The sequence below is a fragment of the Podarcis raffonei genome, chromosome 11, assembly GCF_027172205.1.
Source record: "Podarcis raffonei isolate rPodRaf1 chromosome 11, rPodRaf1.pri, whole genome shotgun sequence".
NCBI lineage: Eukaryota > Metazoa > Chordata > Lepidosauria > Squamata > Lacertidae > Podarcis > Podarcis raffonei.
In genome coordinates, this window is record NC_070612.1 from 18,229,005 (window position 1) to 18,253,629 (window position 24,625).

General features: G+C 43.1%; 2 protein-coding genes across 3 annotated transcripts in view; one reads left to right on the top strand and one right to left on the bottom strand.

Annotated features, from left to right (window-relative positions):
- EGFLAM (EGF like, fibronectin type III and laminin G domains) overlaps window positions 1-10,529 on the top strand; it is a 106,662-nt gene extending 96,133 nt beyond the window's left edge. For both annotated transcript variants that reach the window (XM_053409079.1, XM_053409080.1), the window contains 5 exons: window positions 369-447; window positions 1,469-1,612; window positions 5,966-6,049; window positions 7,751-7,854; window positions 8,518-10,529. In XM_053409079.1, the coding sequence (XP_053265054.1) occupies window positions 369-447; window positions 1,469-1,612; window positions 5,966-6,049; window positions 7,751-7,854; window positions 8,518-8,672 (566 nt within the window). In that variant the 3' untranslated portion in view covers window positions 8,673-10,529. The remainder of the gene's footprint in view (window positions 1-368; window positions 448-1,468; window positions 1,613-5,965; window positions 6,050-7,750; window positions 7,855-8,517) is intronic.
- A 448-nt stretch (window positions 10,530-10,977) lies between these two features.
- LIFR (LIF receptor subunit alpha) overlaps window positions 10,978-24,625 on the bottom strand; it is an 84,646-nt gene continuing 70,998 nt past the window's right edge. The window contains exons 16-20 of the mRNA XM_053409078.1: window positions 24,300-24,467; window positions 21,306-21,464; window positions 20,138-20,231; window positions 18,989-19,064; window positions 10,978-17,946 (exon numbers count right to left, since the gene is read on the bottom strand). Coding sequence (XP_053265053.1) covers window positions 17,308-17,946; window positions 18,989-19,064; window positions 20,138-20,231; window positions 21,306-21,464; window positions 24,300-24,467 — 1,136 coding nt within the window. The 3' untranslated portion in view covers window positions 10,978-17,307. The remainder of the gene's footprint in view (window positions 17,947-18,988; window positions 19,065-20,137; window positions 20,232-21,305; window positions 21,465-24,299; window positions 24,468-24,625) is intronic.

Genomic DNA, 24,625 nt, shown 5'->3' on the forward strand with positions numbered 1-24,625 from the left:
GCTGTCCTTGAAATATTGAACGGGTCTCATTTTTTGTTCTCCTCCTCTTTACTCGTAACTGAGCCTTGCTCAAAGGGCACTATAAGAACTGTATAGGAAATTCTCGCCATGAATTGTGTTTGTTGTCTCGTTGAGAAGCCAGAGGTAAAAAACCAGCGACTCATTCTCAGTGTATTGCTAATGACAGTCAGCCTTGATAGATTGAGGTGGACAAACCCCAATGAGCCACGATAAATACCGGTCTCACTTCAGAGGAAGATTGCATTGGTACTGCATGTCGTTGCACTTTCTTCTTTAATGCTGTTGAAGGGAATGTTTTTACATGCAAATCCTGCCATCTTAACAATGGGTTTTCCTTCATTTCCCAGCTGTTATGGAAGCCATCGAAATACCACAGTTCATCGGCCGCAGCTACCTCACCTATGATAGCCCAGATATTCTTAAAAGGTAAATAAAGTTAACGGTGGAGCAGCGTTTATTTATAGAGATACGTTCTGAGGAACCCTTTGTGTGGGTATCTGGTTGTAGAAAGAAAGCAGTGTCGCTTTGTGTCATGCTGACAAATGGCAGATGCTAAAATGGGACCTTTGGCTAAAGGGCAGATTATAAATGGTCATAATGAACAAAAATGAAATAATACATGAATAAAATAAGGCTGCTACAAGGATGTGGAGGATACAGAACATGCCTTATGGGATCAGACCAAGGTCCATCTAGTACAGCTTTCCTCAACCTGGTTGCCCTCCAGACACTGTTGGACTACAACTCCCATCAGCCCCTGGCAGCATGGCCAATGACTGTGTAATTTTACCCCACCAACCTAATTTGGGAATATAGCAGAAGTATATTCCCATGTAGCTACCTACAGCTACATGCTTGTATATTTAGCAGGGGTGCTGGTCATCTCGGCTGTATTTCTGTACTTTGGTCAGCCAGTAGTTAATATGGTCCCTTTATGTTAGTTGTTTTCCTTTATATTGGTGTTTAATAGGCTCTATCGGAGGGCGGCTTACCTAATTGTTCTGTGCCACTTAAAACATGAATTTCTATTGCATTTTTGTGATGTTTTTAAACATTGCAAACCACTTAGAGACATCTTCAAAGTTTGAAGCAGTATATAAATTACCCAAACAAACCTCATAAATAAATAGATGGTGACAAGAGCTGTACCCAGTCAGATGGGCGAGGTACAAATAATAAATTTAGTATTATTCAAAATCCAAATATTTGGCACTTTTCAAATCGAGTGGTATGTCATTGTCCTGGAAGCTAAACTGATAAATGTGGATTTATAGGGAGAGTAGATTCAGCTAGAATTGTAGCAAAAATATACATTTATGAGTTACAGTTGGTGTGTTCAACTATGTGTGGGAGGGGGGAGATCACTGATCACAGAGCTTCAGAGGTGCATTATTTTCACTGCACCATCCAGATGTTGTTTTGTACAATGTGCCTCTCCCCTAAACAGAGTAGCGGGATCAAGAACAAATGTCTTCATGAGGTTTAAGACTACCCTGATGGATGGCCTCTTGCTGTGGAGGGGAGACAGCCCCATGAGACCAAACAGTGACTTCATCTCCCTAGGTCTTCAAGATGGTGCTTTGGTCTTCAGGTAAGCTGCCTGCATCTTCTTCCCCACCCCTACCCCTTGCTTCAGCAGGGGACTTCTGACTAGGAACGGGATATAAATTTGGTCCAGTTTGCAGACCTCTCTGAATTTTGCGGTGCAGTTCTCCAACCAACAATGTTCACTAAAAAGCATACAGTGCAGGAAAGCGTGTATAAAAATGAATGCATCAGTGAAAATTACGTAGAAAAATGGATTGTATTCAAAGAAATTGCTCATGAAAATATGTACAGTTGGCAAAACTGCCTACGAAAATGTGCTTCTTGGGACTAAAACGTTACAGGAATGTGGGGAACTGAATTTGAGATTAGAATGGGACTTCCGGGTTAGCGCCATCGGCAATGGCGGAGTTCCTCTGACCGAGAGGAACCCACTCCGTGAAAATCGGGTCTTGCTGCCGTGGCGAAGGCGGAGACCCTTTAAAAATCCAAGGCGGAGGAAGCCTGGGAACGTGGGATTCGGCTGACACCAGGAGCGCCTCCCCTACTCGCAGGAAAACCCCTTTTCGGGGATCCGAAGCGACGTGGGGTGAGCAGCGCGGTGTTTTGAATCGACCGCTACTTTTACGGAGTGAAGCCGCACAGCCGTTGCCGGAGAGTGCTGACTTTTTCCTGTGGACAATTGGACTCTAAACAAGTACCCGTGAGTAGAAACGGAAAATTGGATTAAGAAACATTTTAATTTGGCACTGAAGCGGGAAGGTTCAAAACAGGAAGTCTGCCTTCCGCTTTTGTAAATAGACTGAAGCAAAAATCTTGCAAGCTAAAGTCTGGAAAGTCGTATATAAAGGTCTAAATTTCCTTCACTTATAACCACCAAAACCCCCCTTGGAAGCAGGAGAAAAGGGGGGCGAATTTTGACAGTTCAAGCCTGCAGGAGAGAGAGTAAAGAAAGATAAATTTCCACCGTCTCAAACCTGGGAACGGGGTGTTGGAGACAGGAATTTTTGGGGAAGTTCATTGACTGTGAATGGAACGTCTTTGACAGATAGCTAAAAAAGAGAAACAAATTGATTCCAATGTTGCCTTTTGCATTCAAAAGAAACAAAATATTTGAAAAATGAATATTTGAAAAATGAAAGTAATTCTCTTTTGTTGGACCTGCTTTTAAAAGATGGATACAAATAGAAATTGCCTCCTCTAGAGGGAGCTTGTTAAATTGTTGCTGGAGTCGATCTGGGGATTTTACAGCTGAAGATTAGGATCGTGGGACCAGACTCTGACCTTGAATAAAAAATGTGTTTAGAAGAAGTTTTGGTGCTTGCTTTTTGCAAGACAAGCGCTTTGATGGAGCAGATGCATGAGAAGATGGATTTGATGACTGTTGCAGTCAAAAACTTTGGACAAACGGCGAATACTCATATAGAAACCATTCAGGAACCAACCCAGGAACCTGTTTTGACAGGGCAAGTGCAAGTGCAGAAGATAATGGAGGAGGTTGCTGTTGAACCTCAAGTAACACAAATGGAGAGACCCGAGGCCCTGCAGGAGCGTAAACCGCTGTCCTTGAAGATTGAATCTGGAGTGGGCCAGGGGGGGTCTGGAGTTGTGGGGGCTCTTAATTTCGGAGGGACTTTGAAACATACCTTTAAATAATTTCTGGACTACACTGCTGACTGTGGGGAATGGGACTGTGGGGAATGGGCTGATCTGCTGAGGGGAGATGGAGATATTTTTGGGTTGGAGTCTCCGCGAGACCTACTCCTCAATGAGAAAGGAAAGAAATTAAGAAAGAGATCAACAAAAGACAAGGTAAAGTGCAGGTATAAACAAGAAGATCATCTGCAGAAGGGACATGGAAAAGACTTAAGAGCCTCGGACACAAGTTTACCAGGTTGATGGACTAGATGGAATGGACAGTAAGGACTGACATAACCCGAGACCAGGAAGAAGAGACGTTGGATGAAGATTGGAAGAAAGTTTTTAAAAATTTATTTTGGGAATTAGTGTAAAATTAACGAATATTAGGAAAAATGTTGGAATGAAACTATTTGGCTTTAGTAGAAATGATATAAGGAGTTATGTATAAATAAGTATTAAGTTTTAAGCTTTAAGGTATTTTATGGTAAGATAAGGTTAAAATAAATTAAGGTAAATTGAATGACAGAATATAGTGAAAGATGGAAAGGATTTGCTGAGTTAATTAATAGGTTAGACTGTTAAGATAAATTACCCAACAAAAATTGAGAAAGATGGAAATAATTTGCTGAAATAATTAACTAAACTAGAATACAAAAAGGGAGGTGTGAGGAGGTCGATGAAACAAGCAAATGAAAGATAAAGATATGGAATATTGGATGTGTGTGTTGTTTTTTGTTGTTGTTGTATTGTTGTATTGGTTTTTAAGTATTTGTTTTTCTTTTTTATGTATTGTAATGTATGTTTTGTTAATTTTGTTGTTGTTGTTCTCTTTTTTTCTTTTTCCTGTAATCTTTAAACTTCTAATAAAAAAAATGAATTTGAGATTAGAACGATGAGAAACAGAGAGAACTAAAATAGACGGATCCTCCCATCTCTACTTCTGACTCCAGCACACTTGCAGCTCTGCTACTTATCAGACGGCTCCATTTACTTCAGCAGAGAGGAGGAGCTCCATGTGCATAAATTCCTTTGCATATATTGAAGCAAATGAGAACAAGTGTCTTGTGAGGACACTTTGCTTAAAGAAGGCTTATCTTCACCAGATCAGAGAGCATCCAGCATTTGAAGAAACCTGGGCATTTAAGATTTGGTTGCTCACTTCCTGCAGTGAGAGAAACCAAGGATGCGATTGGAACGCAAGGTTAGGAAAGTGAGCAGACCCCATCTCTCCCTGGGTACAATCTTAGGGGAAGATAATTTGTGAACGGGAGCACAAGAACAAGAATGATTACTTTTAATAGGACAAGAATATACAATTTTGTTTAGTCCCATGGGAAAGCGGAGGCGAGATCTACCTTGCTCCTTGGGTCTCCATAATCACTCACTGTCTCCATAATGTAGTGGAGCATTTTCCGACTTGTTATTCTCAAAAGCAAATGTTCCGTCTGCCAAAAATGAAATGTAAACCCAGGGAATGATAGACAAAAAACCTAGCTGTTTGACGTCTTGGGATTACTCCCCTGTACTTTAGTGCCTCGGGAAGTTTTCAAATGTACTTCTTCCTCCCCCACCTCCCGGTCAAATTACGAGTTTGTCAAAGAGCCTGCTGTTTCTTTTTGTTACTTTCCTTTCTTCAGATTAAATAACCACAGAGCCTTTTGAGAAAGCAGTTGTCACTCCCGGTATGATTGTACATGGATATGATGCAGCAAAGTGCTATTTTCACAGTGCAGTAAAACACACAATAGGAAACACCTCAGGCAACATACAAAGACATATTATGAGCAGTTGGTATTCCGAACGAGGGTAATGATATTCAGATAGCTACCCAACAAATGGGACATGGGTGGCGCTATGGGTTAAACCACAGAGCCTAGGACTTGCCAATCAGAAGGTCGGCGGTTCGAATCCCCACGACGGGGTGAGCTCCCGTTGCTCGGTCCCTGCTCCTGCCAACCTAGCAGTTCGAAAGCACGTCAAATGCAAGTAGATAAATAGGTACCGCTCCAGCGGGAAGGTAAACGGCATTTCTGTGCGCTGCTCTGGTTCGCCAGAAGCGGCTTAGTCATGCTGGCCACATGACCCGGAAGCTGTACGCTGGGCTCCCTTGGCCAATAAAGCAAGATGAGCGCCACAACCCCAGAGTCGGTCACGACTGGACCTAATGGTCAGGGGTCCCTTTACCTTTACCTTTACCCAACAAAAGCTTCTTCATAACAAACCATCCGCAACACCTTTTTTAAATCTGCCTGATGTTCGCTTCCATTTGGGCAATCACAACTTACCCTTTCCACTTTGATCAAGAACTCTTTTGCCCAAAACATTCACACAGTATCCCTTTCTTAAATCCCCATAGCTAGCTTCCAGCACAAACCCTGTGCCCTTACCTTTATTACCCTTTGGCGTCCTTGTCTGCCCCCTCTCCCCATCCCCCATTATATATGGATGGGCTCCAGCTCAGTTCTGGAGCAGGTATTTTATGCAGAAAGTCCTGGGTTTAATCCCCAACATCTCCAGTTAGAGCAAGGAGAGTCACTTTACAACTCTCAGAATGGGTTAACAGTCAACCCCTTTTACAGCTTCCAATGGCCCTAGCCAGGAGTCAAGGATGATGGGAGCTGTAGTACAACAACATCTGGAAGCCGCCATGTTGGCTACCTCAACAGTAGTCAGCTACACTTGACTAATAAAAACGACTCAGGTGAATCATGATTGTGAACTCTCCAGAACATGATGAGCTTGTCTCCTTTGGTTTCAGCTATAATCTGGGCAGTGGCATTGCTACCATAACGGTGAATGGCTCCTTCAACGATGGCAGGTGGCATAGAGTGAAGGCAGTTCGGTAAGTTGTTTGTTGTTATCGTCAACTTCCGATGGGGTGCTTTGAGGAATATTGGCAAGAAGTCAGGTTCCTTTTCTAAGAGATGGGTAATCTAAATGTTAGTTGCATAAATACAAGGAAGGGATGAGAGGGACAAGGAAGGTGCAAGGTGAAAACGACTATATACAACTCTTAACAATTGGTAGAGCATGAGACTATTAATCTCAGGGTCGTGGGTTAGAGTTTCACCATCTGAATGAGCCACAGAAGAAGTCACAGCATCTTTTTCACTGCCACATGCAGGCTCCTTGAGAGGACTCTGCAACTCATTGACCTTTTTGCTGCAGGAGGCATTTGGGAGTGAGACAAATCAAGTCGGGTTCCGTGCAAAACTGATGCTGCAATTGTTTTTGTTTTGTTCCTCTATGCTGGCTCTGAAGACTCCCTTAATGTTTTTTGTTTATTGCTCATTTTTATTACAGTTGGAAATGATCAATTTTATTATTGTATGGGTTTTTATCTACTTTTTGTTAATTGCCTTGAGTGCTGGTAAAACAGAAGGCAGGATATTAAACCTTCTAAATGAATAAGTCAATCTGGCATCATATTGACTGGTGCATGTGAACCAAGTGACTGTGCCAAAGCCTTTGCAGAAAAATGGGGTTTGGGCGGAAAGTTGCCAGGATGGCCAGGATTCTTGAGAGAGCATCTTATCCCCTGTATATGCTCAGTGGGTCACTACATTCTACCAGAGAGTTTCTCCTTCAAACCCTCCCCCTAAAATCAGAAGCCTGCTACATTGTCACTCAGCGCAATACTTTTGCTGTGGCTGCCCATTCTGTGGAAGAACATCTCTGTTGAGATACAACAGGTACCCACAATCTTTACTTTCCAGAGCCAACTGAAGTCATTTTTGTTTCCACAAGCTTTTCCAGCTGGACACCTTAGATGTCCATTTTGTATTGTTTTAAAAGCTATCTTCAGTTGTTGTTTTTTTAATACTGAATTACTTTTCAATATTTTTATGGCATGTCTGTAAGTTGCCTTGAGACATGAGACAATTCATAAATTTAACAGCAGCAGCAACAACAAAACCATGAACAAACAAATAATATGAAGCCCATGAATGTTTCTCCAGCTCAGATTAGAATCCAAGCTGGAGAATCCACATTTCTCAGACACCGCAACTCTCACCCAGCCTCACACAATCTCCAACCCCCCAACCATTCCATATAAAAGACCACCAGGTATTGGAATGATCAACTTCTATTTAGGCTGTGTACACACCATACATTGAAAGCCTATTATCCCCCCCCCAATAATTATGGGAACTATTGTTTGTTAATGATACTGAAAATAGTAACTCTGTGAGGGGTAAACCACAGTTCTGAGGATCATTGTGGGGAAATGATGTGCTTTCAAGGTGCTTTAAATCTATGGGGCTGGATTCAACTGGTCCTATTTGTGAAAGCCCAATGCAAGGACTTCTGCTAGCACAACAGGGCTTTCCCCCCACATGCCCAGTGGTCAGAATAACCCCCAGAAGAAGAGTTCACGGGTGGAAGAGAGGAAGAACGCTTGCACCGATGGGAGCGTTTGTAACAGTGTGACATGGAATTCCTCCCTTGGAGTGTATATTAACATGGTGCAGCTGCACAACTCATATGATACTACTTACCCATGTTACGATAGTAACAATGTGAAAATGTGCATATATTTAAGGGATGGGCCATCTGGGAAAGTAACGGTGGACGACTATGGTGCTAGAACTGGCAAATCACCAGGAATGATGAGACAGTTGAATATCAATGGGGACCTCTTCGTTGGTAAGTTCCTCCTAAATTCTGTTACCTACCTTTCTTAAGAGTTGTAGAGAGGCTGGTTCATGCACACAAGCCATTCGAGACAGTTGTTTACTGTAGGACGAGTAGTGCTCATGCATGCAGTTGTTGTTTTTCAGTGTCCACACAGCACTGTTGGGATCAACATGCCAGTCTGCACCGTATCCCCCACCCCCCAAAAAAATTAATATGGATTTTTACTTTCTGGGGGAAATCCAATTACAGTGCAACCTCGGTTGTCAAATGCTTTGGAAGTCGAATGTTTTGGCTTTCAAACGCCGGCAACCCGGAAGTGAATGCTTCCGTTTCTCCATTTTTTCAATGGATTTTGCTGACCGACAGTTGCGCCTCTGTTGTCTAACGGTCTTCCGGAATGGATTATGTTCGACAACTGAGTTTCCACTGTATTTATCTACCTAACAAAAACAACCTGTGGCCTCTTTACAATGATTGGTTGGCCACCATGGGAAAGAGATGCAAGACAAGGTAGGCCTTTGGCCTGATGGAGAAGGGCTACCCTTTGGTTATCGTGAGCTGCTGAGAGGACCTTTTAAGGGCCCTTAAAAGAAGCATGTAAACCTTTTTAAATAAGCACATCCTTACTTACTTAGTTTCTCCATCTCTCTCTCTCTCCTCTCTTTCTGGCAGGTGGAATGAAAGAGATCGCTCTGCATACAAACAGACAGTATATGAGGGGCTTGGTGGGTTGCATTTCCCACTTCACGCTTTCTACGGATTACCATATTTCATTGGTTGAAGATGCGGCTGATGGGAAGAACATCAACACTTGCGGGGCAAAGTAACAGGTGGGAAATAGTCAGAGGGAAGAGCCTTTCACCACTGTTCTTGCACACAGAGGACTTGCCTTCTGAGCGAGGCCTGGAAGCAAGAAGCAACCTGAAGCAAAAATCACAGAAGGGGACCATTTGCCACTCTCCTTTCCTTTGGATAACATGCTCTCTCTGTCAGTGCAGGAGTTCTACCCTTTAAACTGCAAATAGTTGTAGAGTCCCGTGCAGCAGAGCACCTATGCTGTTGTCTACGGCCGCTCCCTACCCATTAACGTGCATCCTCTGCAGCAGGGCTGCCTTCAAGCCCACTTGCCTTCGCAGTAGCCTCCTCACGCAGTGAGCAAAAGCTGGGCAGGTTGGGTAGCAACATGCCCCATTTTGCTGGCAAGTGGAGCTTTTGGCTTTTGTGGCTAGGAACAAGAGCTCTGCTGCATTGCAGAGAGAGAAAGATTGGAAGCCTCCATCTTGGTTCCTGCTGTGCCCCTAGGCCCTTCCCTGTAGTAAGAATGTGCAGAATTAAGAGGGTGAAAATGGTAGCAGCGCTTGTTGTGACCACCTCATCGTTTCAGCCACGGAATGTCTACTAGCATCCGTGGCTGGAGAATAGTATAGTCTGCTTTCTTGTGCTTTGAAGAACAGATCCACCTCCCTCTGAATATGCCGTCGCGCAGCACGTTGTATCGATCACTATTCTAGTTTCATTCATAGGCTGGGCCCAGGAGAGGCAAACAGTAGATCATAGCATCAGATTTGTACTGCTCATCTTCAGGCTGCAGACAGAAAGGCTTTATTTGCTTGAATCCCCAGAATCTCTGCACCTAGCATGGTAAGGATTATAGCTTTCCATCTGCAGGGACTTTTTTTTTAACATAGAAAGAATGATCATTTATGCAATATCCTGCTGACGTGTTACAATCCAGGAAGAGCTTTAACCATGCGATATGCTGGTTTTGTACACAAAAGGCTATTGCTTTACTCCCATTTTCTCTCTGCCTGGGGAGCAGCACCAGAGCAGGGAATTCCCTTCGGTCTTTAAGCCTTGCTACAGATCTGCTAACAGAGAAGGGATGGTATTTGGCATTGGTGTTGACGCTCACAAGGACTGCGTTGCTGGCCAACAGTGAAGGTTCTGCATCAGTCCAGCTTAACAAGCAAACAAAAAGAGGGGGGAGAGGATGTAATGAGACCATACCCTTGGCTCACACAGTGTGTCTTTATGACCTATGGGTCAGTACTGAAATTGTGGTAACTTATGCAGCCTTAATGGCACAGCAACTGTATCATCCACACCACTGAGTGGCATATTTTGAAAGTGTTGTATTTATGCATTCCTTTATCCTATTCCAGCCTCAAATCAGTTGCAGGTATTTGCAGCTCCAATCTACCCAGTGTAAATACTCACAAGAAGTTATACTCCTTTCCAGAGTTCTGTTGTTTCCCAAAGATAATCCTCCTTACTATTTTGAAAACTCTACTTTTTTATTACAAGCAATTGGGGCGGGGGCGGGGGACCGGAACCCAACAACCACATTTTATAGCAGTAATTTTGCACCTGTATTTTTATATAGCAGAGGCGGCAGCAGTGATTGGCTAGTTTTGTAAAAGGATTAGGTGTCTCACACAGAGTTTAGCATGCTGCAGATCTTTCCCAAAAGGAATAAGGAGTGCTAAGATTCTTAGGTTTGGGGTGGGCAAGGATATTTTGCTTGTGCTTATTCTACAGGTTTAGTGGGAAATATTTGTGAAATGTAACTGGTTTTACAATCATCATCTTTGTTTTTGTAAATTTAGACTGCTGAAAATGTACATTAATGAAGCTTTTCTGGCTTGAAGTATTGAAAAGATGTTAAAAGTTCTGTTCTACTATGATATTTGGTCATCAAGTATCTTTTGTTTGTTTTTTTAAATTGAGCACCCTAAGCTTAGGTACAAGTTAAGATTCATGGGGTAACTTCAGAAGGTGCCTGTAATGCGTCATTAATACATAGTACACATGTCATGCTGGACATATGACCCAGAAAGCAGTCTGTGGACAAATGCTGACTTCCTTCGCCCAAAAAGCGAGATGAGCGCCACAACCCCATGATCACCGTAGATGGACTGAACTGTCCGGGGTCCTTTACCTTTTTACCTTAGTAAAGAAAGTGGAACAATGTCAGGATAAGAGTTTAGATACACATAGCGCAAAGTCATGGTGTCTAAAGCAGACCATAGTTTATCACAAACTTGCTGCTTGTATGAATTGAGAAGATTCTACGTGCAAAAAATGGACTAAAAACAGGTTTGCAAGGGGAAAGTAGTACAAACTTCTGAAGAGTAAGAAAATACACATTTATTTAACTCCATGACAGTATTCTGCCGAATTCTTAATACATGCATATTACAGGCATAAGCAGTACATTGCCATTTATGTTCATGCTAAAGTCAGTATATCAATACTATATCACTTAAACTTTGCCACTCCCTCCTCCCCAGTTGTGTTCCACAATATTATCCTCCACTAAAGTTGCCTACTTGGGAAATTTCACCAAGGCTAAATATTTAGCTGCTGAAGTACTGTTTCTATCATTTGGATGTTTAGGGGAGGAAATATTGCCCTTTCCCAGGCTTGCTTTGCGCAAATACTCAAGATGTTCATTACTACAAAGTCCCCCTAACCCCAAGGAGGTTTATTTGCTTTGGAATGGATGCACTTTTATCACAGGATGGCTGGGTTTTCACTCATGCACTTCAAATTTTGCAGCTTTCCCAAAGTAAGCACGCCCTCCTTTCACTAGTGCGCAACGTTTCTAAATTCCAAGGGCACTGTGTGAGATTGAAAGTAGTCTCAAAAAGACATCCCCGAGATTTAAATATGCACAACATAAGTACATTCATTTGCATACATCACATAGGTTTGCCTAAGAGACACAACAATACCTGAGCTGTTTTGGCTTCAAATCACCAAATTCAGCAATCCAAAGTACAGAGATAGGAAGCAAGGCTAAGTTAGGGCAAACTGGTTGCATAGGAATTAAAACACAGGCAATGGTTCAGTCTTCCAGTCAGTTCAATATTATAATGCTCATTTAATATTTTAAAAAGTATTGAGATTAGCTTCACATCTATTACACATTAGCCATTTAATATGCTATGTACACTTTTAATAAAAACCATCATAATGTACTGAACTATAAAAACACAGCATATATCATACAAGTAACGGCTTTACTTACAAAGTCCCTCCCCTAACCCCATTTATGCTCCCACCCAACACAACTCCCCATCCTTACTTCCTTCGAGTCTATGCTTCATCTCACTGCAGGAGATTTCACATTCACAATGAAGGCCTAAAGGAGACCACACAGCCACGTGGAAAGTTCTCTCTTCCCCCTACTATACACACAGGGGACAATTCACAAACCAGCCACAGTGGTGTGGTTCTGTCAAAATCGGTGCAAGTCAGTGGTTTGCAAGCATCCTACCTATTAAGAAACACACTCCACGCCAACAGGTCTGCTGAGCAATCCCGCTGAGCCTCTCAGAGGATCTTACAGCACATTTTAATGCATGGATGCGCGCTTGGACCATCCAGCGCACAGCACCTGTTTGCCATTGCCCCATGTGAACTAAGAGTGCCCCCTAAAATAACAAAACAACTCTGCATATGCACATCACCTGTAAGATCAGTAGTGGATCTTCAGATAAGATGGGCTGTCACTGCCGATCTTTGAACTGTGGTTTGAACACCACTGCTCCCTCTTCAGACAGTTCTTTTCCAGGTCCCTATATCTTAACTTGCAGCCCAGCTAACCCACAGCCACAATCTATAAACAGCAAGTGTGGGGTCTCTCAGTGCACAGCACAACTGAAATTCGGGCATACAGCCTAAGGCCTTTCCCTCCTTTAAATCTGGGGTTTAAAGGGGGGGAAGGACCAAGACAACACTGGGATAGGGAGGACAGGTGGGTGCAACATTTTGCTCGGGTTGGGCCAGACCCCTAGATCACGAGGAGCCCATTAACCTTTAGTGGCTTGAAGCGCTAGAGGCACATTCCTGCTGAACCCTCTTAAGTACAATTGCACAAGTCCTACTGAAATAAATGGAGGCTGCCGAGCAGAGTCCTTTAGGGAAAAATCAAATATTTCAAGCAGGGCTTTTCCAAAAGAGCAGGCAGCCCCAAACTCCTGCCCATTTCCCTTCCATACGAGAAAAAGCTTTTCAGAGACAAGTCACGACGGATCTTTGGGTGTTCCTCTACAGTAGCTTCCACATACTTAGTTTTGCACTTCAGCAGTCATGCTGGATTACAGGAAGCATTCTAGAGCAGCAAGACATAAGCGCCTTTCCCCTTCAGATGCTCCCTCCTAGCCAGCAAATACCTAGTTGTCTGCCATGGAAATTGACGGCTTGTGCTAGTCGCCCACAGTGCCCCATGCTACTGACAGGCAGGGGATAGCAGTTTTTTGACAACAGGCATCAGAAACACTCTAATCCCTTCCCAACTGCTTTGGGCAGTGTACTCTAAAAGACAATAATGGGCACCCAAATGGAGATATAAATACACACTGGTGGTGTCCCTGCTGCTTCCCCTGACAAGAGCCGCCCAACACCTTTGCAAGCATTTTAGGGAAGAATCCACCTACCCCCTCCTCTTGCATAGTCACCACTGGATGGAATTGCCACACAGCAAAATTATTCCAAGATCTTCACATAAAGGGAAGAAAGTGATTCAGAGGGTGAAAAGAAACCACTCCTGTGTTTTCAGCATTATAGCTTACTCTTATCTGCTAAATCAGGTTTCCTCAACCTGATGCCCTCCTGAAGGCCTTGCATACAACTCCCATCAACCACTAGGGCCAATGGTAGTTGTTGTGGTGCAAAGCAGCTGGAAAGCAACAGGTTGAGGAAGCCGGCAATAAATCATGTTTATGAGGTATATTGTATGCAAAAGTTCTAAAAAAAAAATGTACATCCTACAACACTTCAAAAGTGCCATCTCTCTCACACACAACACACACACGATTCACAGTCCCTTTCCTCCCATTCAGTCAGCACAAAACAAAAAATATGACTTAAATGCCATGATGCCCTTCAAAAATTCTGCTCTTAAAAACAAAATGACAAAAAAGTATTAAAAACATATGGCTCAAATTAAAAGCAAAAGGAAGGAACCCTCCAGAACACAATGAACACTATATACTAAACGCGACAAAAAGGTTTAAAATGTTAAAATGAAAGGGGTGACCAGACTCTTAATTTCTCCCACCTTCTGAAATAGGTGCCATACCTCCGCCTCAGAAATACTTCTTAGAACTGCTCTAGAAAAGATGGTTTAAACATTTTAGTTGAACCTATATGAAACATACTCCAGATGCTAGAAAACCACTCAAGCTAATCTTTCACTTTTAAGGGCAGAAAGCACAAGATAATTAAGGCCTCAGCCTTTACATGAAACACAGAAGCAGACTTCCTAACCTACTGATGCCTGTTATAGCACCACATGAGGTAGGGGGCCTTGCTGGGATTGTGGCAGGGAGAGGAAGCGTTATACTTCCCTTTCCCAACCGCTTATTCTTAGACAGGTCAGGTTTCCCCCAGGGCTGCTTGTTACATAACAAACTTCATCCATATTAATGGCTGGCATTCACATGACGTGTCACGTCTAGTTGAAAGCACTATCAGGGTGCAGCATGGGAAAAGGATGTGTGTGAGCAAGGGCAATGCTGCTTGTTTGCCCTAGTGGCAACGCCACATAATAAGCACATCCAATTGGCTATGTAGTGTCTAAACCCTGATAGGCTAGCCTGTATGTAGCATCTCACCATTCCAGCTTGCTATCTAAACCCTAATAGACTGGAATGGCATCGTGAGGGGAAACCAAAATGGTACTGGAGAAGCAGCAGAATGGGAAAAGAGTAGCTTTACAGATGAAAGCTCAGTGCAAAATTCAGGGACGGTGATTTAAAAAAAAGAAAGAAAGAAAACACCACATGCATTATTTACCCAACAATATGTTGTTCCAAAAAGTTTTAGTTCAGTTTGTGGTTTTGCAGTTACTACATGTTTCAGGGCATTTTTCTGATGTGTTTCTGCATTTCAAGATCTCTGATATGCTGCAATGGACTACTTCTTGATATGAGGCAATTACAAAATTAAGGGTGGGACAAGATGATGAAGGGGGGAGGGGAATACTATCATGATATTCAGCTGGAAAGAAGTCACTCTTATCCGCTTAACGGACCAAAACAAATCCACATGGTAATCTCACACTGGTGGATAACAGGCTGCCACTGCACCACATGTTTTACCACAGAAATGCAGCAAATGTGTGGTCAAAATTCTCTTGTAACACTTTGCAGGATGATACAAACAACCTCATACAAGACATTTTGTTTTACCACATGCCAGGGATCAGAAGAAACCAAATCTAATTCCTGAGCGGAAAGCCTTGAAAAAGCAGCTTAAGAAAATAAAAGGCACTCTGCTAATGAAAAAAAACCCATCAGCGCCACACACCCCCCCGTTTAGATTTTAAGGAATGTTTGGTGTCACGACTAGCCAACGTTACAGCCTATTTACAGTCCTTGAAAATAGGGTAAACAAGACCACTGCGTTTAGCACCTGAGGGACAAGCACTATTGCCATGTGGGGGGAAAAAGGGATAGTGATTAATACTAGAAACACCCTTGTGTTTTTGCGTGTATGTGTCGGGGGGGGGGGGAGGTCCCAGTTAACAAAAGTAATAAAGGAAGACTCCTCCATATTGAAAGGCACTCTACAAGTGTGATTTCCTTCTGACAACAGTGAATCAAACCTATAAAGCACCTCCACCAAATTTTGCGCTTAAAATGGACATTTGAAATATAATAGACCTGAAATATTTCAAATTATTTCAAAGTAGCTGGAAAACTCAGGACCATTCCATGAAAAATCCCCATCACAGTCGAGCTAACATGTAGGCTTCAGCAGCTCAGAGTAGGCCTATTACATTGGTCCCTTGACCCGATTTCTAAAGAATTTGCTACATACAAAGTGTTCAACAGGCAGTTGCCAATGAGGGCATCTGAAATAAGTTTATATACCACAAACATATATTATTCTATGTGTATGTAAATGCCACTTCCATAAGTAGTGTGTAATTATAGACTTGCATGAGCAAGAAATATACTGTAAATGCAAGGATCTGATTTAGCTTTGCTTTAAGGCTGCAACCCAGGGGGGAAAATATGTTGTGGTTTTAAAGAAGAGCTTCAATGTGCAAATTCCAGAGTATATGTATACAAAATGAGACATCCTCTCCACTTCTTTTCTGGGCAAATATTTGCAAATAAATTCAGGAGAGGGAAACTCCATTTGCATGGAAACATAACCATGCATGAAAAAAATTGTATTCATGCATGAAATGTATTGCATGGAAATGTATTCATTGCAATACACATGCAAATGTATTCACAGGTGGCCACTCCCCCATGAGTAACAGTTTCCCACAGATATGATGGACGGAAAACCGTTCTCGAGTTTGCCCTGATTATGATTTCGGTGCTCAAGCAGGGGAAGAGCTTTGGAAGACGAAAGCTAAAGACCCAAGACCCAGGATGGTAAATCTGCCTCTGCAAAAATGGTGCCTTCACCCTGCACTTCAGGTTGCAGGAGGGGGATGTCATGACTAGATGGTCCTCAACAAAGAAACCAAAAAAAGGCCCCCACAGAAAAGAAAAAATAGCATGTCAGGGAGGTGGATTCCTGCCTAGCATGACTACTTGAGGTCAAGATGATTTTATATTAAAAAACATTGCTTAAAAAGCTGGAAGCGTCACACATTTATCTATTCCTGACTGAGATTTTAAAATCAGTGTTACACTTTTTGTTTTTGCACCCCTGAGTCATCTATTGCAAATTGGTTTATACAGTAGGTACAGGAACTCGTGTCCTGGCTTGTCAAACTCAGCCACCCCACAGATCAGCTGTAGCCATGGCTGATCAGCTGTTTGAAGATAGAGCTCTTCCACACAAACCGGTTTAAGTCCCATAGAAGTCAAAGGGAATGCTGTGCCTGAAAGCAGTAAGGTGCTTCTACAGAGCAGGTTGAGGAACGGAGCCTTCAAACTGCCAGCAACTGCAAAATGGTAGTGTTTGGGTACTGTAGTGTTTGGTTGCACAGAATCATAGAAAAACGGATTAAAAAAGAAAATATATATACCTTTGACGAAGCAGCAAGGCCCTAATCCTGCACATACCTGATGTGCGTCAATGCCTTTAAAAGCCTAACAATCCAAGTGCGTGATCTTTGTAATAATTTCTCCCTGCTATTCAAAATGGAAAACCAGAAAAAAAATAGTCGCAAAAGGAGAGCGCTATGCTCTATTGACAAGGCAGATTTGAGGAGGGGACTGCCCCTCCCCCAACAGATACAGACCTTCTGCTACTCTTTGGTTTCATAAAGGGTTACCTCAGAGCACCTGTTCCCCCATTGGGGCACAATAAATTAGCATCTCTGTCGCCTGAAACAAATATTGCCACTTCCACTGTTAACTTAAAACAAGGCCAGCGTTCAATTTCAGCGAATGACATTATAAACCCTCCAGTATAGTGTCTCCAAGGCTGATAAGCAATTTCTGCAGCAATTTCTGCTTTTCAGAGCCACTTGTTACCACCTCAAGGCTGCTAAGCATTTGGTTTGTTGTGAAAGAAGTTAGCAAAGGACCAGCCTGTGTTGGTGGCTTTGGGAGAGTCTTCGTCCTCTTTGGGTGGGATCAAAAACTGCCGAGAATTAATGGAACAAGGGCTCCCAAAGGAGGTGTTTTCATTGTTGCTCCCAGTGGATGCAGGAGAATCTGGGCAGTCTGTATTCCAGGAGGAAGTATTCACTTGAGGTCTGTAGCCTGCAGCCTTGTCCAAGTCCTCTTCGACGGACGACGAGTCCTCCATTTTTATCAAGCTATTCACCGGCAGCTGCATTTGAGGTTTATAGCCTGCTGCCGCCACACAGTCAACTTCTGGGTCTTCCTTCAGCTTCACTGGAGCTGGGTACATAGTCTGGATGTCAATGTAGACAACTTGGGAAGACCCCGTCGATTCGTCGATTGGTGGGTTAGAGATCTCCTCCTCGATGATTGGCGGGCAGTAGGAGACGACAATGTGGCTCTCCGTGTCAGAGTCAGCGCCATCTTCCAGAAGCTCATCTGCTACGGGCGATGTAATGGCTGTATCTTCAATCTTCAGGCAAGGGGACTGTGTTTCAACCACTTCAATGTTGTTGGGGGTACAGGGATTCATCTCCAGGGTTTTGGAATTGGGGTTTCCCTATAAATCGGAAAACAAAGCAAAGAACGTTTAGCATTTGCAAGTTTAAAGGAACTGGATTCTTTTGGGTTAGGGAGGAAAATGCACAGAGCCTAATTTTGAAAACTTTCTGTTTCATTATTCAAATAACCTGTTCATCTACAGATTGTTCCTATGAATATTTCTCATTCATAGCCATCAGCATTAAGAACATAAGCAGAGCTTGCTGGATCAGGCCAATGGCCCATTTAATCCAGCATCCTGTTTCCCCAGTGGCCGACCAGTGAGAACCAGTAAGCATTCAGAACCCTCCCTGCCTGCCCTTGATTTCAGTCTTGCACAAAAGCTAACTAAATACTGTGAATTCCACATCACCAGTTACTAGCCCTATTCCTTTCTCTCCAAAGATTGATGGCAGTTAACAAAAACAAAAATAAAAAATGCTGCTAAAAACTCTTAAAAGAACAAGGAAAATAAGGTACTTTTAATGTAACCCATACAGTCATAAACTCTGCCAAGTCCTACTCCCTAAAAACAAGCTGCCTAGGCTGTAAATCGAAGGTGTTGTTTCACAATATCTCATAAAAATGAAAGAAGACCTTAAAAACAATACAACTTTCTCCAACAATCATTGCCTTTCTATATTTCACACAGGGCAGCCCTAGGCTGGGAGAATCTGGATCCAAACCAGGGATGGGTGAAAACTGTCTAATCTGTCAGTTTAGAATTTCACCAGCCTTCAATTCAGTTTCCACATTTCTGCACCAGTCTGGGTTTTTTTAAAGTCCTCATGAAAATTCATCCAACATTTGGGCCAGAATTTCCAGTAACTCTTTGTTATAACTGGACCCGTCTTTTCCAGGTGGGGATAGACTCCCTCAGAAGGTGGTGGACTTTCCTTCCTTGGAGGTTTTTAAGCAGAGGTTGGATGACCCAACGGTCATGGACGCTTGAGTTGAGATTCCTGCAGCGCAGGGAGCTAGGACTAGATGACTTTCGGGTTCCCTTCCAACTCAACAATTCTATGAATCTAATGAGTCAATGGCAAAATGTGTAAAGTTACCTCTGGATCCTTCGGGAACTCTAAAGCTTTGCAGTTTTCTGGGTTTGGAATGTCAGGATAGAAGGTTTCTTTAATCCTTTGGAAAGAGGAACACAGATATTAATGTCAGGAATCGCCGAGAAGCTGCTGGGGGAGGGTATGCTTTTCAGCTTGAGGGCCACATTCCCACAGGGTAAACATTCTGGGGGCTGTATGTTAGTATGGGGCTGGGGCATAGAAGCAAAAAGGGGAAGAGTCAGGGCACCTGCCTTTTGTACAACAGGCTATATTCTAATCTTGCTGAAATCAGAGATTCACACACACACACACACACACACACTGCACAAATCAAGGCAAGCAAGAGGAATCATCATTATCAGAGCACGGCCAGTCAAGAACATGGAGGTCCGCATTTGCTGTACAAGCCAGAGGTTTTACAGCCCTGTTCTACAGTATTGTGTGGGTCATATTCAAGCAGCATCTTGGCTTTTTTATGCCATAGCATCCAACACATTTCAGAAGGAAATAGAAAAAAATCCAGCACATAATTTAGTTACACGTAAGGAATTTCCTCTGCTCCCACAAATATAGGCTTCAATATGTGTTGAGAGCCACACATCCCCTTACATTTTCCTAATTTACTTCAGAGTAGGATGTGGATTCTGCACCCTTCTCTATAGACCGTGTCCCTCAATTGGCCTTTTGCCTCAATCATTATTATTATTTTTCCCTCTTGTTCTGTACATCACTGAAAGAACACCCCTGGATTGAGGCCCTTTGGCTAAAAATGTCCTCCACCCCTGGTATAGCAGTTTAGCATTAAGGGCTAACAGATCACAGGGCCGTTTACAGACTAATATTCCACTTATTAAAAAAAGAACCTTTAATTTGAAACTCACTCCCCCAAAATTTGAGGTTTATTAATAGTGTAGAACAGATAGCATCACCCAAACAAAAAAGCAGAACTGTGGCCTATCCTTGTTTGACAAGAAAATAAAGTTTGCTGAATACCAAATATTAATTATTATTGTTGTTATTGTTATTTTAACACATTACCCACTCTTCACTCTAAGGGCCCAGGGCAGGTCACAAGCCATTTAGAATTACAACATTAAAAACAGATACAAAGCTTACAATTAAAAAGATGTGATCACAAAAAAATAAAGTTACCATTCTCTCTTCCTGTAGCAAAGGATGCTGGTCACCACTCCCAACACAATAACAATAATTACTGGGACAAGGATGGCAATGATTAATCCCACAGCTGAAAAATTAAGAGAGAGAAAAGCTAATACAATCAACTAACAGTCCTGCTGCACCTGAAATAATTTTTTAAAAATATATACAGCAGAAGCTTTCATGGACTGCACTTGGGGTGGAGGGGACTAGCAAAGCAGAAATAATTCAAGTAACTAGCAGTGGTTCTTAGTGACCCAGGATCAAGTTACAGGCTTCCGATGGTGGGTGTCTTGTAATTTAGTAAAGCAGGCTTCCAGGAAATGGCTGGTCTCCCATTAGACATTGCTTATTGGAAATAGAAGAGATTGATGGGAAACTGCACAATTTTGCTCCTGCTGCCTGTGCACTAAAAACAAACCCACATTGAACTACTGCATTATTCTCAAGGCTCAGCCCCACATCCATTTGCCCTGCTGATTTCCCCCTGGAAAACCCATGGCATAGAGCTAAATCGGAACGAACAGCCACTGGGTTTCCCACGGATTGCTGTTTGTTCTGATTTAGCACTAAAGAACAAATTTTCCAGGGGAATGTTGGTGGGGCAAAGGTAAAATTGCTCAGACCTTTACCTTGAAAGCATGAGAGAAGCAGCAGTGTGGGCGACCCCGGAGTCAGGGTTGCAAGACCTTTGCTATTACCAGTTTCTTTTAAACATGTTTGCCTTTGTCCAAGCACCTGTCATTCTATTCTGAATTGCAAATTTATTGTGCATGTGGTGGTGATTTTTTGTACACCACCTTAAAAACCCTCAAGAACCACCTGTTCTGCAGAATTTTGGCTTAATCTTCACCCCCCATATGCTGCAGCCAATCATATGAACACTCTGATCTCTACCCACCCTCCCTCACTGACCATAAATTCAGTAAGGTCCATGGGGCAGGAACCCACCCAACATTTGCTTCTGAAATCCTGCAAAGTGTCATCTACACCAATGGTGCCTGAACACCACCACCTTTGAGGGTTATTCAGGAATTTGAGAGGTGTTCATTGTGCATTGCGCCATTATCCGGCGAGAATTAAATACGCCACCCCAAAACAACCCTCCCCCGCTAAAAAGACCCCCAACAAAATACACCCTCCTTCACCCCAAAAAACTTACAATTCTCCTTTGTAACCACAGACAAGCTGCTTGGTGGTCCAATTCCACCAGCTGTGTAGGCTCTTAAGTTCAGGTGGTAGTTTGTTTTCCCTTGAAGGCTTGATATTTTTAAGGTGTTTTGCTTTAAGTCAGTAATATTCATGTAGGTCTCTGAGTGGCCTGGTGTTAGGGGGGAAAGAAAAGAAGAATTAGGGTGGGGGAGAATTTTAAGAAAAGCACCAGTTATCACAGAGCAGATTCACACATGCTGTTTTGTCAAATGAACTTTCAAAGGGGAAGGGAGTAAATGCATATAGATTAAAAGGCAATCCAGTCCTATCACCTCACATATATATTTATTAAAATACTACTATCTTGCCCCTTTTCACAATATTCCATTCTATTCCCCCCCCTTTAAAAACCCCAAACTCCACATCCATGGCCACTGAGCATGCTCAGACTTCATTAGGCTGCTTTGGGTGTTCCGCCTGCCACAAACAAAGCCCTTTCCTGCACTCCTTTTGCTGCGAGCTGTATAGTTTAAAGCCAAACTTACTCTACCTTCCATTCAGAGGTTAGATACCCCTTCTTGTAAAAGGGCAGCAAGACAAAGCCCCATTGTTGTGTTAGGCAACCATAATTGACTTTGAGGATAGATTGGCAAAGACCACTGACTGTGGCTGTGCTTTGCAATACTTGAAGGTTTCCCCCTAGAAAATTCTAAGTAAATAATAATATTTTTTTTATATATATATATATATATATATATATATATATATATATATATATATATCCCGCCCTCCCCAGCCAAAGCCAGGCTCAGGGCAGCTAACACCAGTAAAATTACAATGGAAACATAATGGGGGGAAGGCAAAACCCCAATTTAAAATACAGGTTAAAATGCAATTTAAAAAGCAGCCTCATTTTAAAAGTAGCCCATAAATCAAAACCGTAAGGGGAGGGAAGACATAAGGGTCAGACTGAGTCCAAACCAAAGGCCAGGCAGAACAGCTCTGCCTTGCAAGCCCTGCGGAAAGATGTCAAGTCCTGCAGGGCCCTAGTCTCTTCTGACAGAGCATTCCACCAAGTCGGGGCCAGTACTGAAAAGGCCCTGGCCCTAGTTGAGACTAATCTAACCACCTTGCGACTTGGGACCTCCAAGGTGTTGTCATTTGTGGACCTTAAGGTCCTCCGCAGGGCGTACCAGGAGAGGCGGTCCCGTAGGTACGTGGGTCCTAGGCTGCATGTTAAAGAATTAGTTGGGTGCTGCTGTGCATCCAGATTCAGGAGGAGTTCTGAGCACTTCTACCAATGGAAAATGACAGAGGGAATAAATACTAACAGGAAAATAACCCCCCCTCAAAAAAAGAACCCATCACCAGACACTTCCTGTGCAAAATAGGTTGACCTTGAAATGTGCTGTCAAGCTGCTGTTATCTAGCTCTGCAGGGAATGATTCCTCCCAGCTGTATTTTCCAAAACAGAAATAAGTTTATTTCCCATAAGACACCCAGTCACAAAGCAGCTATCAAGGGCAGGGCTAAAAGAATCCCAAAGGTGGCCCTTTCTTGTTCCCAGGCACATCCTGTTCTACAGGAGCTGGGATGGATGTGGTTGCTTTTCTGTACTTGCACACCAGAGATGCTTCATTTATCGCATTGGTGGGAATAATTGGGGACGATCATCGATCAAGTATTCAGGGCATCAGCAACACACTCCCAACTGAGTTGCCTTTTCAAGTGGTGTTGGCCATTGTGTGGCTAGAGTCCCATAGAACTCAAAAATCTGAATGTTGGAAGATTCAGGACAGACAATAGAGAGCACTTCTTCACACACAAAGATTGCATTCTTTAAAAAATGTAATCTGCTCTCGCAAGAGGTAGTCATGATGACCAACGCAGTGTGGTTTTAAAAGAGGATTCGGCAAATTAATGGAGACTATAGCTTTCAGTAAAAAGTGATGCGTGTGGCGCTGTGGGTTAAACCACAGAGCCTAGGACTTGCTGATCAGAATGTTGGCGGTTTGAATCCCCGCGATGGGGTGAGCTCCCATTGCTCGGTCCCTGCTCCTGCCAACCTAGCAGTTCGAAAGCACATCAAAGTGCAAGTAGATAAATAGGTACCACTCTAGCGGGAAGGTAAACGGCGTTTCCGTGCGCTGCTCTGGTTTGCCAGAAGCGGCTTAGTCATGCTGGCCACATGACCCGGAAGCTGTACGCTGGCTCCCTTGGCCAATAAAGTGAGATGAGCGCCGCAACCCAGAGTCGGCCATGACTGGACCTAATGGTCAGGTCCCTTTACCTTTATAGCTTTCAGTGGATCCTAGCCCTAATGGCTATGTTTGAACCCTCCACCCCACACCAAGTTCCAGGGTCACATTTTGGTCAGCAAGGTGTTAAAGACGGCTGAGCCAAGAAAGTGACTTTCCCAGTAACATAAAATGACTTAAAGTGTGAAGGTCAAAGATCGGTATTGTGCACATCTTTTCAAGGTCTCTGCGCTATTGTGTCAGTTGGCGGGGGAGGGGCATGTTGCCGAGAGCAAAGCTGTGCTTTCAACAAGTATTCCTGGAAAGATGCAATTAAGCTGTCCTAAGGTCCCTTTAAATATTATTCCCGTTGCAAGGCTGCTACTGAGCTATGCAGGCAGACAAGATTATCAGTGAGTGGGAAGTTTGGGGTGGGGGGAGGTGGCTGTTTCCGGGCAGAATGAGACCAGAGAGCAAGTTCTGGGGAAAATGACAGTGAGACCAGCAGGTTTTATTTTCTATTAACTCTGTAGTTGAGTGCAACATACCACAACAAGCTAGGATTAAGACAGGAAAGTAGTTTCGGGTGTAATTGCAAACCTGGGTTAGCACAAGAAAATATTCACTAGCTAATGTCACACCATAGCATCAGAACATTTTTCTGCCTCCTTATTTTGCCAATGAACTTTGCTGCCTTGCCTGAGATGAGATTTCTAACGAAGCGCATTTGGCCAGTGGTGAGAGACAGTCAAAAACGCATCATTTACCTGGCTCAAAAGCTTTCGGCTTTGTGGTGCTTTCGTCACCTTTCCCAAAGTGAAGCAGATAACCTTTTAAAAAGCCCCGGCAATCTTCGACAGACATGTTCTCCCATCTTATGACGATGGAATCTGAAGTGGCACGCTCCACTTTGAAAACTGGTGCAGCGCTAGGTTCTAGATGGAAAGCAAGAAGGAAGGGAATTTTTTTTTAAACAAACCCGAGATAGGTGTGTTTTGACAAAAAGATATGTTACATGCAAACATTACTGTAGAGGCTTTGTTGAACCTAGGGGTCTACAACCTCTATGTCAGGGACTGGGTGGATGACATTG